The 15,150-nt window shown below is 25.5% G+C and overlaps 1 protein-coding gene across 2 annotated transcripts in view; it reads right to left on the reverse strand.

Annotated features, from left to right (window-relative positions):
• LOC126910440 (lachesin-like) overlaps positions 1-15,150 on the reverse strand; it is a 32,258-nt gene that overhangs the window by 10,709 nt on the left and 6,399 nt on the right. For both annotated transcript variants that reach the window (XM_050693012.1, XM_050693013.1), the window contains exon 2: positions 6,344-6,480. In XM_050693012.1, coding sequence (XP_050548969.1) covers positions 6,344-6,480 — 137 coding nt within the window. The remainder of the gene's footprint in view (positions 1-6,343; positions 6,481-15,150) is intronic.

A 15,150-nucleotide genomic window follows, 5' to 3' on the forward strand; every position in this document is an offset into this window, starting at 1 on the left:
TTATTATTTGTAACTTAGATGAGTTGCAAAATTGTTTCCGATTTGTTTCAGCTAGTATTCATTTGTTACTTTAAACGACTATAATAAATCTCATAATAGAAAGTTTTACTAGTAAGTCTTCCAACGGCCAGGAAAGACTGAGGTAGGGTAGCGATTAGCCTCGACAGGGTAAAGGCCGCACCAAATAATTCACACATTACACTACACACCATACGAAAAATATCGTTTAATATAAACCACCTCTTTCTTGTTTGGCCGACTGCCTGCTAAAATAAAAAGCAAAGAGAGCGTAAGAAATTAAAAAAATAAAATGATAAAATAAAGTTGACCTCAAGAAAAACATTTTGCCAAGCAACACGCGTGATCTCGCATGTACGTTTAAATGTTACACTGCATTCGACTCCAGAAAAACGTTTAAAATTACTACCAGCCCAATAATAATAGAAATGAATTATCTTTTAGATATTAATTGAAAAATGAAACAAGCATTTGATACATATAAAGAGAGAGAGTGAACAAAACAAAGTCGACACAAAAGGCGTAGGTTCGATAAATGACGTTTATTTTAATTAATATCAGAAAGTTATATAGTACACAAAGTACAGGAAACTAAAAGAGTTACAATGACAAAATAGTAATCGATGAGCGTAGTGATGATGTCGACACCGTTGAGAAGTGTTGGGAAAGGGTTCGAACGGAGCATTTTGTGAGGTGTCGCGAAAATGACTTCCACTTATGTTTGCGGCGGGTCGTACGAAACTTGCTGGACTTAGTACCACGACCTGTCACACGCGGTGCTGATCAGTCAAACGTACAAGGAACAGGACGACGGCTGACAAAGATGACGTAGACCGTGTCAAATTTTAAACTTAAGTACGAGTGAATTATTTATTATTTTCAAATTTCGAACAGAAATAATTTATTTTTTATGTACAATATTTGAAAAATAATATAAAAGTGTTATTTACAACAATACTTCGATTAATTGTTCAACTAATAAAGGATACGACAACTACAGTCAATAAACTTGGTAAAATAAACAAAATTATTATCAATATACATCTAATAATAATTTTGTAAAATAGTTAGTATTTTTTTTTTTTTTTTGATTAATTGAACCATTTTTTTTTCGAATATAAAAATTTGTTAATTTGGCCAATTTGTATTCTTTTAACAAACATTACGGTTAAATAAACCAAAAACTATGATTCATTTAATAAAAAGTTTATTAGACGTATTTTGATAATGCATTTCTCGATTTATCAGAGAATTTTTTTCAATGCAGTGTGTTCATTTAAACATTAAATTTGCGCAAAAATACAAACAAATTCTAGTCAAATGAATTTATTAAAGATTAATATAACTAAAAGATATGACAAAAAGTCACTCGGTAAACGTACAATGTCAATTTTTTTATTATGTTATAGTAACACTGCTGAAAATATGCACATTGTTTTCCCATGTTTCTTCGGAAAAATTAGGATTATATCTAATCTTAGTAGTTCTTTTGAGAAAATAGAAAACAATTTTTAAAAAATTTAATTTATTATAAGTTTTAAAAATCACTTTAAAGTTTTACAAACAAATATGAAAAAATCATTAATCTATTAAAATTTGTATATAATAATATACTAATGTTATGTATTGAATATTAACTTCGACACTTATTAAACTAAATACGTGTAAAGTTAATGGCGTAGACTGACTTGAACAGAATTGATAAAACTACTATTATTTAACCTACAATAAGCCTAAATATAATTATTTGAGATCATAACACGACTCATGTAAAAATAATCTGAAGCTTTTGATGCATAAGAATATTACTCCAATTTGGACAAAACGCCCATCAAAAAATACTTCATAAAAAGTTTATGGATAGATAACAACTTTAGGTTTAGTAGATACTTAATAAGTTACAATTGTTCTAATAAATAGAGTGGCCATGTAGTAACAGTGAATGCAATTCGTATTGGTGTATATTTATAATAATTATATTATATAATATTTATAACGTATACCCCTTTATAAAAAATAAAATAATATATATATATATATATATAGATACTACGGACACTGTCCGAGAGGACAAAAACGAAAAAAAAGAATATGCAAGTAATTATTTTTATAATATATGTGTAAACTAACTAACAGTGTACGACGCATGATCGACGGACAGTTATGATTCAAGTAGGAATCCAAAAGCAAAATGAGCCTTCACCGCCGGCGCTCAATGGACGGCCGCGCTCCAGTAGATAACTTTGCACTTAGTGGGGGTACCCTAATCAGGCTACACTCGCGATGTAATAAGGCGGCCGATGAAAGAGACGAGGTGACCGAGTAATTAACGTATCGCAAAATATACGGTACCGTGTCAAATTTAATCTGTATAGGTATTTGAAGATCAGACTGAATCATTTTATAGTCAAAGTCATAAAATTTCCTATAATATAATGTACAAAACAACCAACACGCATACTAAAATACAAAAATATACGTTATATATCTTTTTAATTATTTTAGTTTTATCAAATAATTTTTTTTCTCTTAAAATTTCTATATGAAAATTTTTAGAGAAAAAAAATTTATTTACTCCATAGAAACTTTACGAAAATAGTCGTTTAAATCATTAAAATGTATCTCCAATTTTCAATAAAAATTTGATATACATTAGTTAGGCACGTATTTTTACAGAAATGGGGAATAAAGAAAAATGTTTTATATATTCGTTAACCTTTTTTTTTTTGCTGATTAAAAAGACCGATTTTAATGAATATGACAAAATACGTCGTTTTCTTGATTATCACACGGCTAACGTTGAAAAATTTTTCACTTCCTGTAGAATGGAGAAAAACCATCAAAAAACAATTTTTTTTTAAAAAAAGGTAAATTTGTTTTTCTTACATTGGAAAAATAATACACCAAAACAATTGTATTATATAATATCAGATATATCATTTTTTTTTTTTATTATAAAGAATTATAATTATTTTTTCCTGCTAACTGTATGTTATTACTAATAACTTATTGAAATGTATACTCTCAGTAATTAGATGAATTTTTTCTACGACTCATTCAAACATATTAAAATTGCTATAAATGAATGAATTATTTTTTATTTAATTTAAAAAAATTTTCTTCTTTACAAACTTTTAATTATTGAATTATTATTTTATTAATAATACTTTCCTTTTGATTTCAATCTAGTTTTTTACTTGATTCTGTATTCTTGATTCATTGAGTATACTCTTTACCCATTTGGGCGTTACATAGTTTAAATAACTAAATACATATTTTATTAGAAATCAATCTTCTTCGTTCCAAAAGAAGGTATTATGTTGGGTTTAATAAAAAACCTCGTACGATAATTATAATTATCGTACACCATATATATTTATATGCCCTTTTAATCCTTCGTTAAATCACAGTACAAAAACTATTCAAGTCATTAAGGACTACATAATTTATTAAATACTTTAGGCGTTAAAGTTAATTTAGATCTTTTATTTTAACAAAAAATTTAAACTTAAGTGACAATTAATTTCATTTTAAATAACTTTCATTTCTACAAAAACAGGAATAATTTTAATACGGAAATATAATGATATTTTTAATTCATTTAACATATTATAATAACCAAGGCTGTATAAACTTCACATTTTTAAATCATAAATTAAGATAAAAGTTAACTCATAAGTAATTTTAAACTTCGCTAAAAGAAATTATATAAAACTTAATTTAATTTTACATTGCAGTAATGCGCAGTTTATTTAGGTTAAAAGTGAACTATTTAAATTTAAAGTAAAATTCCCCAAAAATGTATCAAGTTATCTAAACTTAATTAAATTGACTTACATTTTTAACTGAATTTTAACTTTTTAATGTTTTAATGCCCAGTCTTAATAAAATAACTTAAAACATATTATAAGACATGTTCATTCAGTTAATTATATTTCATACAGACAAACAATTTCTAGTTAACATAATCAATTTTTAGTTTTATAATATTACAATTCTCAAACATTCATTAGAATGTAAATTTATCAGAAATAATAGTTTGCATCAAATAATAATGATAGTACTAACATTGAAATCATAATATTATCATTTATAAAATAAAAAAAGTTATTTCGAAAGTATGAATAAAGTTACTAAACAAACAATTTTTACTGATGTCACATTATACAATAAAATGTATTTTTAAAGATTAGGAACTTCAGCAAGTTGTATAGTGTACTGAAATCAGATATCTCAAAGTTTTTTGAGAATTATATTAGTGTTCAATACACTAAATTATAAAGTTTAATAAAAACTTCTGATAACTACAAATTTCAAATAAACAGATATTTTGACGTTTATGCACTAAGGCATAAATATATTACTGTTAAAAGGTCATTAAAGTTATTCTATCTTAAATAAACAATGTATCACTGCAGTTTATTTTTATACTATCAGTTGTATTTTTGCTACTACTTGTATATAAACAAATTTTGTGTCGGTTAAATATAAACGGACCGACGCCACTTACTAACAAAAAATCTTCTGTGTCGCCTACATTTGTCTAATATCATCTCGTCAACTGTATCAATCTCAATACTCATAGATATCAGATATTTCTTATGTAGATAACAAAGAACTATCTCTGATAACGTTTAGATAAACATTTATAAAGCTATCATCTAAAATAAAACTAATATAATTTTTATCTATGTAAAAATTTAGATTTTCTCAATAATGTTAACATAAACTACGTAACTATAGTGAGCCAAAAGTAAGATTTTATTATAATATAATAAGGTAAATAAAATTGGGTGTGTTGGTTAATTAATTTGGATTTTTGAACACTTAAATAAATATAATTATCTTACTTTCGGTTACTATAATTCAGTTAGTTTAATTTCATTGGGGTCGCGGAGTCCGAGGGTTTAGAGGATGACAACACAATCAGATAAAGGGGTTATGATGAGTATTGAAATTTAATGTATGTATTAAACTTGTAAAAATTGGTAAATCATTTGAATAGTCTTATGCTTCAAGGGCACGAGCTTAGGTCGGCAAACTATAAAACGTCAAGCACTTCGAACGCATTTAATAATTCTCCTGACAAACCAGTTAATAAATTTGAATGAGAAAAGATAAGTTAATTATTATTGTTTTGTCATTCTCTTCTCGGATTAAATAATTCCAAATTATCGTAATGACAATGTATTACCTACTTTATAATATTTTCTGCGGAATTGAAATGAACAACACTGACAAATTTTTCTTTTTGAATATTTGAGAGACTGGTGGTCAATTGCTGCATTTGACTCTTAGATTGAAAAGTGGAATGAGAATCGAGTAAACCCTTTTACGGTTTTTTATATGAAATCTATGATCTATATATGTCATTAAAATGTAAGAATTGACCACCAGGGACTCTTGTCTTTACTGAAATGAAAATTATAAGCAGGGATAATATGTTACATTGGCTATGGTACATTTGATTATATTCTTAGGGATACTGTTACTTAATACATTATCTTTGTAGGTTAATTTGCAGTGTTTACATTTATGGTACGGGTATTAATCTTAAACTGAACAAGTACATACATTGTATTAATTACATCAGTGATTATGCTATGATATCAATTTAAGATAATTATTTTATTTTGTGATACACATTGCGAATAATATTAAATTAGAGCGATGAACAGTATCACAACAGAACTCAATACAAATATTTATGTTTGTGAAATTGAAATATTTTTTCTTAGATAACTTTAAGAAATCTTTGAGTGCTATGAATTATTTTTCCAAGGTGAAGTGAAAAATGTTTTTAAACATAAACCCATGTTTTTTATTTAACAGTTATGATTATATGCATTTTTGAAAAAATATTATTTATTTTGATAATGGAATATAACATATATTTATAGGAATAGCAGACCGTTCAACTATGGGTCCGTCATTGCTATATTTTAAAAAATATGTGTCAATTCTTTTTATTACCTACGTTATAAAATCAGTTATATCTATACTCAGATATTAATTTGTACGAATATATATTACCTTATTGATATTATTTTATTTTTATTGTATACAATCCAGAATATTTCTTTTTATGTGGGAAACCCATTCCACTATTATTGTTAAAATGAGAGCGATTTAATAAAAAGAAGCGTTTTTTAGTTATTAGTAAGTTTTGTACAACTAGTTTTAAATGGGGCATTGCTCCTATGGTCCCCTTTGTATCTGTTACAATCATTGATTACTTTGATCCATATAATGATAAGTTTTATGATTTCTTATTATTATTCTAATAATTATTAACACAATTTTTCCACTCTTTATTTTAACTTACCACTTTATCATTTAGATGTCTCACGCGACAAGGTAGCATGACATTTTGACCTGCAGACGCAAATACATTTTGTGATAAATTTTCAAAATATGTTTTTAGCTGTTCGTCTATTTTCCTTTTTTTCGGACTACCTGAAACTAAATAAGAAACATATTTTACTTTCAACTCAAAAATAATTTTAAAAAAACGGTAGCGCTGTGAGGTTGTAGCACACTGTAAAAATGGCAAAGTTGGGGCAAGTATAGATGATATCAGACAATGATTAAAATCATTACAATAAGAAACACTTAGATGTAAATCTATAGATAGTTTTTAATTTTAAGAATTTGGTGGATTATTCCAAAAATAACATCAATTACTATTGCATTAATTATACTCTGCTTAGTAGTTCTTTGATTTATAAGTATAATATATGAATAAATATTTATTATGGTTATTTCAATTTAGCATGAAATTGATATTCAACAAATTAATATTATAATTTTTATTACAAAGAAATTATAAAAAATTAATTAGTAAAAATATTTTTTGGTACCTGTATGGCTAGCGTGTATAAAAATTAAAGGGCTTGATACAAAACATTTCAGAATATAATTTTTCGTTAATTATGTTTAATACATTGGTCTACAAAGAAATTTTAATCAGTGTCAAAAATATACTTTTCTAAATAAATTTTTCACGCTGATTTCAATTCTACAATTAGAATGTTCTATCACCTCTAATTTTTGAGATTAATACTAGTTAGTAAAAAGCGAATATGAACATATAAAAATTGAAATGAAATTTAATAAAACATAGAAGACAAAATCATAGGTGAAACTAAGCACGAAATTTTTTTAACATCAGTATCAGTGGCGTACACAGAAATTAAATTCGGAGGGGGTTTGAAATTTAAAGAAAATTAGATGTAACACTGCCCATATTATTTGCTCACAAAATTTCCTGTTTTCGATTACTTTATTGTGGAAATATTTATAGTATGATATGATCTTTTTTATTGTTATTACTTATTGTTTATCGTCCAAAATTGTCGCTAAGCTTATAAATTTTGAGGGGTTTCAACCCCCAACCCACCACCCCCTTGCGAACGCCAGTGAACAATATATTATAGAATATAATAGGATATAACTACACGAAATATAGTTCTGAATATTTCAATTATAGCATATACTTAAACATCAAATATTACATAGAAATGATTATTATGATTTTTATTTAAATGAAAAAAAAAAACCAGTAAATTTTTAACAAATTTTTGAGATAAATTTAATATTCATAGTAATTACGTATATATGTTCCTGACCACATATTAATTTAAACAATATGATTTTTCAAATCCTTATAAGATTTTCTATTTAATGACATTAATGTCAAACTTGCAAGTTGGGCTAAAACTATAAAAACTTTGAAAAACCAAAAAAAATAGTTTTAATATAACATTTTACATGGATTTTTTAACATATTAAAAGTCGAATTTAATTTTTATATGTAATACTGGCTTTTATTAATTAATTCATTCATTAATATACTAAAAAATGAGATTACAAAAAAAACTTTAATTGCAGATTTAAAAAAACAAAAAAATTTGATTTAGCAAAGCATATTTTGGTGTATAATTATAAAAAATATTTCATTTTAGTGATAATTTTTCTGTGCAATACACAGTATAAAAACAAATTCTATATTCCTATTGTGAAGATATTTAATTTTAAAAATACATATTTTAATTAAAGTATTTTAGTTTAAAAAAAGTCAGTCCAAGGAGAGCTGAGAAAAATTTGTGACACTACAAAAAAAAGCAATAAATAAACACGTCATGGTAAAATTAATACCTCATCAGCTTCGCATCGAAGCTAATAAATTCCTTTTCAAAATTATTGTTAAAAATTTAAACAATCTAAAGTTAAAATAAATATTTAAAAAAAAAAAAAATAGGGATTATTAGATTCCTTAACAACCTCTGTTTTAATACTCTAACGTAGCTTACACTAATTTCTTAAAAACCGATAATTAAATTTTTTTTGAATATTCCAATTTTTACACAAAAATCATTATTTTATTACCAGTCAGTTTCTCATGTTTTTTACCACAAAGATAAGTCACAGGGACAAATTTTATTTTTTTCTATATGGGTGTTTAAAAATTTAACTTCACCCTGTATAAAGGAAAATGGTCCGAATTAAAAAAAAGCATATCTGAAGAAAAGTTTATATAAAAAATATTTGTAAAATAATTGTATATTTTTAAAAAATTATAGCTTTTTAAATTAAAAATATAAAATCGAAAATTTTTTCACAAAAATTCTACTTTTTTCTGTAATTTTGATACACGTTTTCACCATAAATATAAGTCGCGGGTACAATTTTTTTTTTTCAATTTAAAGTGTATAATAGTGTACCTATTATTAAACTAATTACGCATACAATTTATTAAAAAATTGTCTTTTGTATAATACGACAAAATTAGGATTATATACCATTTTTTCATTTCTATTTTTTCCACTAACCGATTTTTCTACTAATTTTTTTATCCACGATTATTTTTTGTTCCAATGGTTGTCATAGTAATTTGAGTTCAATTGTTAATACTTTTTTTCAATATTTAAATTGAAAGGATATGTATCGCGAATTGGATATCGGTCGTAAGATCAAGAGATCAGAAAACTTGTCTCGATTAAAAACCGAAGAAAGACTTACCAAGTTGATAAAAGAATATGAAACGAGGACGAAAGACAGTGAAATCGTTCAGTATCTCCAAGATGTTAGACACAATATCACGTTTTAGATATTAAATATGTCTTGTCTTGTTATCGAAAAAAATATTTTTTTAACAATTTTGTACTTAGGTGGGAGGAGCAAAAGGCCAGCAAATGTCCAATAATAAAAATAGCAACACCCACTTCTCATTCTAGTCATTACTTTAAATTATTATTTTCTAATTTATAAACTAGTTTATTAAATAAGTTTTTATTTAAACAAATAAAGTTAACATCACTATTAGATATAAAGGATGTATCTCAAAATTATTATATGACAGAAAAATGAAAATATATGTAAACAACAAAATCCAAAACGAAAATGTTCAAAAATGTACTATTTTAAAAGAAATTGATTATGGCTAGTATCAACAGAGTGAGGCTGTATAAAAACTTTTGAAATTTTTTAATTCGATGATCATTTTACCAAAAAAGTTACTGGAATTCAAATAATTCTTTTGACCTAATATAACGGTTCATTTCTCGAAAAATAATGAGAAGTCAATTTTCAATGAGAAGATGCAAAAATTTGCATAAAAATTTACTAGAGCTTAATATAGAAAAAAGTAACACAATTTAATTCTTACAATAGGTTGAAATTTGAAAAAAATTTTCTCAAAATTACTATACACTCTCTTGCACTCGCGGTGCGACGTGAAAAATTTACTGGAATGATAAACATTACAGGCAATTTTTCTTTATTTTATAAAAAAATATACCGGTACATTGTTTACATTATCGTTACATTAATCATACATACACAAAATTCGTACACACTGGTTTAAAGTTTGATAATTTTTTTTTTTGATTAGATCAGTTATTTATTTATTTTTTTAATAAGTCAAATTCTATGACTCAAAAACAATATCTATTAATAATAGCTAATGTAAAAAATCGCGTTCAAAATTGTTTCATTATCGACCTATGTATTCATATTGTTATGACGAGAAAATTCTTTAAAACTAACAAATAAAAAGAAAATATTATGTAAGTTAAACACATAGAGAGTGATAAAATTTTTCTACATCACTAAAAAATCGTTTTTAATTATTAGTTAGAACTTAATAAGTAAAATTTCTAAAAATAATATTTATGATAATGGTTAAAGACAAAAAAATTTCCAATTTATTTATATATTCTATAATTGCAATATTCTATGTGAAATTCTTTAAATGGAGCGTTAAAGATGTAAATTTTATAAAGAAAATTATTTATTTTTATATACTATAACAAACTATATATTTAAAAAAAATAATGAAATACATTGAATTTAATAAAATAATGATAAAAATCAATTAAATAATTAAATAGCATAATTAGAATTGTTTTTATAAGTAATGCTTAAGTAACAATATGAACAAAAAAATAAAAAAATTTAATATAACTTCTTTCTGTATAACTTGGTAACTAGAAAAATAGTAGTAGCAATTTCTATATTATAAGTTCCATAACTTTTACTAACCATGATCAAATATATTAACAAGGAAACGATAATTATCTGGGACATCATCAATCTTACCAAAACTCTGATATTATGAAGTTTGGCATGTCATGTTAACCCACCGCCCTTGAAGTAACCTTTAAATAATGCCAAAACCGGCTAATTTGACCAGCACTATATGTTTTTTGAATACATATATCAAACGTAAGGAATAACACAGTATTAACGAAAATACCATGTGTTTAACTAATTTTGTAATTCATATACGATAGTAAGTTTGTGTCTCAATNATATATATATATATATATATATATATATATATATATATTTCTCACAGAAATTCGGTTAAATGACTCATTTTATTCTAGTTGGTTAAGAATGGCCGGAATCATTTATTAAATTTAATAATTTCGCATCACACAAATATTTAGAAAACAAATATGTTTGATTATATTTACAAACGAGTCGATTAAAAACCACAAGAGGAAAATGGCTCATGAAACCACCAATATTGGTGCTGCCGATGCTCTCTGTGATAAGTGTCATATCCATGCAGATTGTGCGGTATCACACAAAAAGGAAACGGTATGTACAGGTCGGTGTCACGAAACTGACTTCAACGTATATTTACGGTGGGTCATTGTCGGGCGTGCGGCCTTTGCTGGACTCTCTGCCGTAACGTATAGCACGCGGTGTTGATCAGTCCGACTACTATATAAAGTTAGTAGGGCGACGGCTAACAAACGTAGCGCAAGTCACGGGGCTCCGTGGATCATGACACGACGCTATACAAAAATATATTATATTATTATTTTTCATAATAGTCTGTTAAAGTGTGTTATATAGGTTTTAAATTATCAATTTCTTATATAAATAATTAAGTTTGCATAATGATTATTAAACAATCGATTAGTCGTGGCTAATAATACTTAAAATTAAAAATCTTAAATATTAATTTAAATCTCAAAAATATTTAACACAAAAATTACTAAAATCGCAAATAAACAATTCTGAAAACAATATAGCCATTATTAACTCTAAACACATACTGACACCCCGACCGAAAAATACTCTCTTATATAACCATAGTGATGTTATTACCTATTGGATTGTCACAAATTACCATTTTATACAAGTTAATAATAAATACTCCGTTGGTGATCTTATCACATATCCAAAAAAAGTAATTTTCTCTCTACTTCTTGTTCGTACACGAATTTAATTGATGGATAGAAATAATTTAAATGTTGTATTATAATCATTTTTGCTTCAAAAATATCATCTACTAACACATATCACCTAGTGACGTTATCACTAAGTAATATTATCATATTTTGCCAATTTACACAAGTTTAATAATGAATTTTTCAATGATTCAATGAGATCTCAATTAATTAAATTGTTCTCATTTTTAAACATTTTTATTGTCTCCCTTACATTAAGTTTATTTTAATTATTTACATTTTTAATTAATTTTATGGTTTTAATGGAATAATTATTTGTCAATAAATAATCAACCACAGGAGATTTATTAACTTCTTGATTTTTAATGTTTCTTTAGTGTTCTTTAAACCTGACTCCTATATTTCTTTTTGTTTGCTCCACGTAATATTTATAACAATTTTCATATTTATAAATAGCCCATTTCCCCCTTTCTACTACTTTATCGAATTATTCGGAATATATCTGAACGTGTGTATGTTTTTACAATAAATTTCAAAATGTAGTGGCTCCCTACTCTTTTAACTCATAAATCCAAAAAAGGCAATTTTCCCTCTATCTCTTGTTCGCATATGAATTAAATCAATGGGTAAAAATAATTTAAATGTTGTATGAAGATCTCCGTATTAAAATCTTTGTTTATTTCTGCGAAAATATCATCTACATACATAATCCGAATTTTCCGAAAACTAGCATAAATGTTTTTTAAATTGGTTTGAAATTTACTCTAGAAAAGTTCTAATAAAAATAATGATAGTGAATTTTTCATTGCTGTGACTTCAATTCGCTCATAAAAGTTATCTTGAAATAAATATTTTTGCAGTAATTGATTTAATTGAAACATTCGATAATTTGTTGGAAGAAGTCGTTAACAAGGAAGTTGGTGATTTTGGCAATTATATCAATGTTATATACATTCGGTTTAGTAGACTCATGATAGTAGACCAGCTATACCACCTAAACTTTCTTCAAAAATGTGTTATGTATATATGATTTGGTGTTAAATAACAGACAAAGGACAAATAATGTTGTGAAAGAGTTTCATTCAAAACTAGGAAAATTATTGGCAACTTGTCATGCAAATATTTAAGTTTTTAGGTAATATAAAAAATATACAGCAAGAAATGGAGAATACTGTTATTCAAATAAGAGGTGGCCATATGCGTTATAGACTATAACCATTTATACCATCAAAGAAGCACATAATAAATTAAGGAAAGGTTGAGCATATTGTAAATAATTATGAGAGTAATAGGCTTATAATGAAATGAAGCAATATCTGAGCTATAGCATACATTTTAAAAATGTATAGTAAAGAAATGGAATAAGTTATACTAGAATGACATTTTCAATTTTATTTTATTTATATATGGTATAAAAGTTTAAATTAGTAAATTTTTAATTTAATTATAATTAGTTATATTATTTTTTTTCAAAATATTATAATTAATGACCTTAATAATTATTTTTTAGATATTAAAATTATAACCTTTAAATTAATGGACCAAAAAAATTGGACATTATGTCTAATTGAAAAAAAGATTTGACCTATTATTTTGACTTTTATGTCTATCTCAATCGATATTTTATAGTAATAATAATTATAATAATTATTATTATATGCTTCATAAATTCTTGAAAAAAATTTATATTGATCTCATCTCTAGTCATCTAAAACTTTAATGCAGGAATTGAAGTTCAGTCACGCATGAACTAACCTGCTCTTAAAAGAACTCAGATGCGCCGTGAAATTGAATACATCCAAAACCGAAAGGATGAAAAACTTGGTATTCCACAATAAAGTGTGTCAATTACTTTATAATTTATTCCTTAATTTTTTATAATTATAAAATGTAACATTTTTGATATTTTTAATTGTCTTTAGACAAACTACCAGTTACTATTTGACAAACACTCTGTCTGTAGATAAAAAAAGCCTAGTATATTTTAGTGACCATATGTCGGTAACGGCTTAGACGATCAATCAAGGAAACTTAACATACCGCTTTGTACCCGCTCCCATTGACTTTAATTACTTTTTAAAGTAATAATGGTGGAAAATACTATCACTACAAGCAAAGTATTTCCTGTTTTTAAAAATAAGACTGATAAAAACAAATATCTATGCTTGATAATGTCGTATCAGTTCTTTTACAGAAAATTTCTGTAATGTTTTTTCAATTATAAATTGAATCATTGATTATTTTGTAAATTTGCTTTTGATAGAATCGTGATGTTATGAATAACTTTAAATAAAAAAAAATATTTAGGGTAAGGTCGGGAAAAACGAATACCCCGAAAAAGAGTATAATAATAATACCTCAAAATTTAAATATTATTAATGGAGAATGGAAGTATCAGTTTGGTTAATTATTAGACTACAGCCTTAAACTTGCTAGTAGCCTTCTCGTAACAGTATAAAATAGGAAATTTTCTATAAGAAAGGAGGATTACTTGATAATATTTTAGAAAGCTGATCATTGATGACATTAGCCCTCTGCGGCAGGGTATGTGAAGGAACATAATAGCCTATAGACTATCGGCTCCCAATATCGGAAATTTTTCAGGTCTTCCGGCAATTAATGGGTTGCAGGATAGGCTAAATTAAAATTGGAAAGCGAATTTTTAGGTTTTAAAAACTATTGAAACATAATGGTAATATGTCCTAAAAATCTATTAATTTATACATTAAATATTCTCTAAAATTTGTATAAAATATTTTTTAAATATTCATTGAATACTTTTGGGAATCTATAGGTAATTGCACTACATTAATTATAAATACAATGAAGAATTAAAAAAACCAATAATTAAGACCCGATTCATTTATTGTTATTTTAAATACTACTACCTGTATATAGAGTAATACTATTTATTACCATCACGAATACTAATTATAATCAAGTATATATTTGATTAGAGTTAAGTAAACTATTAATGTATTAATATTTTACTTTAAAAATTTGACATAAAAATTATATTTTTCATATTTTAATTATACAATTTTTTTCGATGCATAGCTGAGATGCTATTAGTTTTATTATGTCGGNTTATACAATTTTTTTCGATGCATAGCTGAGATGCTATTAGTTTTATTATGTCGGGGTTTTTTTTTTTGTGTTACTATTGATTATTGATTCTATTGAATCAATTATGCTTAACGATACGTCAAATAATTACAAAACGTAATTAGCTGATACTATTAATGTCATAATTCTGAATAATTTCTCATAATCACCGTAAATAAAGGAGTAAATTTTGTTTTTCTAGAAATAACTCAAAATATTTTAAAATATGAAAAAGAGTCAATGTTAGCTTAATTGTACAAAAGAAGCTTTTCGATATTATGTACACATAATATTACATAAAAAAAAAAAAAAAAAAAAAAAA

Source organism: Daktulosphaira vitifoliae, unplaced genomic scaffold (assembly GCF_025091365.1).
Source record: "Daktulosphaira vitifoliae isolate Bord-2020 unplaced genomic scaffold, ASM2509136v1 Scaffold_1, whole genome shotgun sequence".
Classification (NCBI taxonomy): domain Eukaryota; kingdom Metazoa; phylum Arthropoda; class Insecta; order Hemiptera; family Phylloxeridae; genus Daktulosphaira; species Daktulosphaira vitifoliae.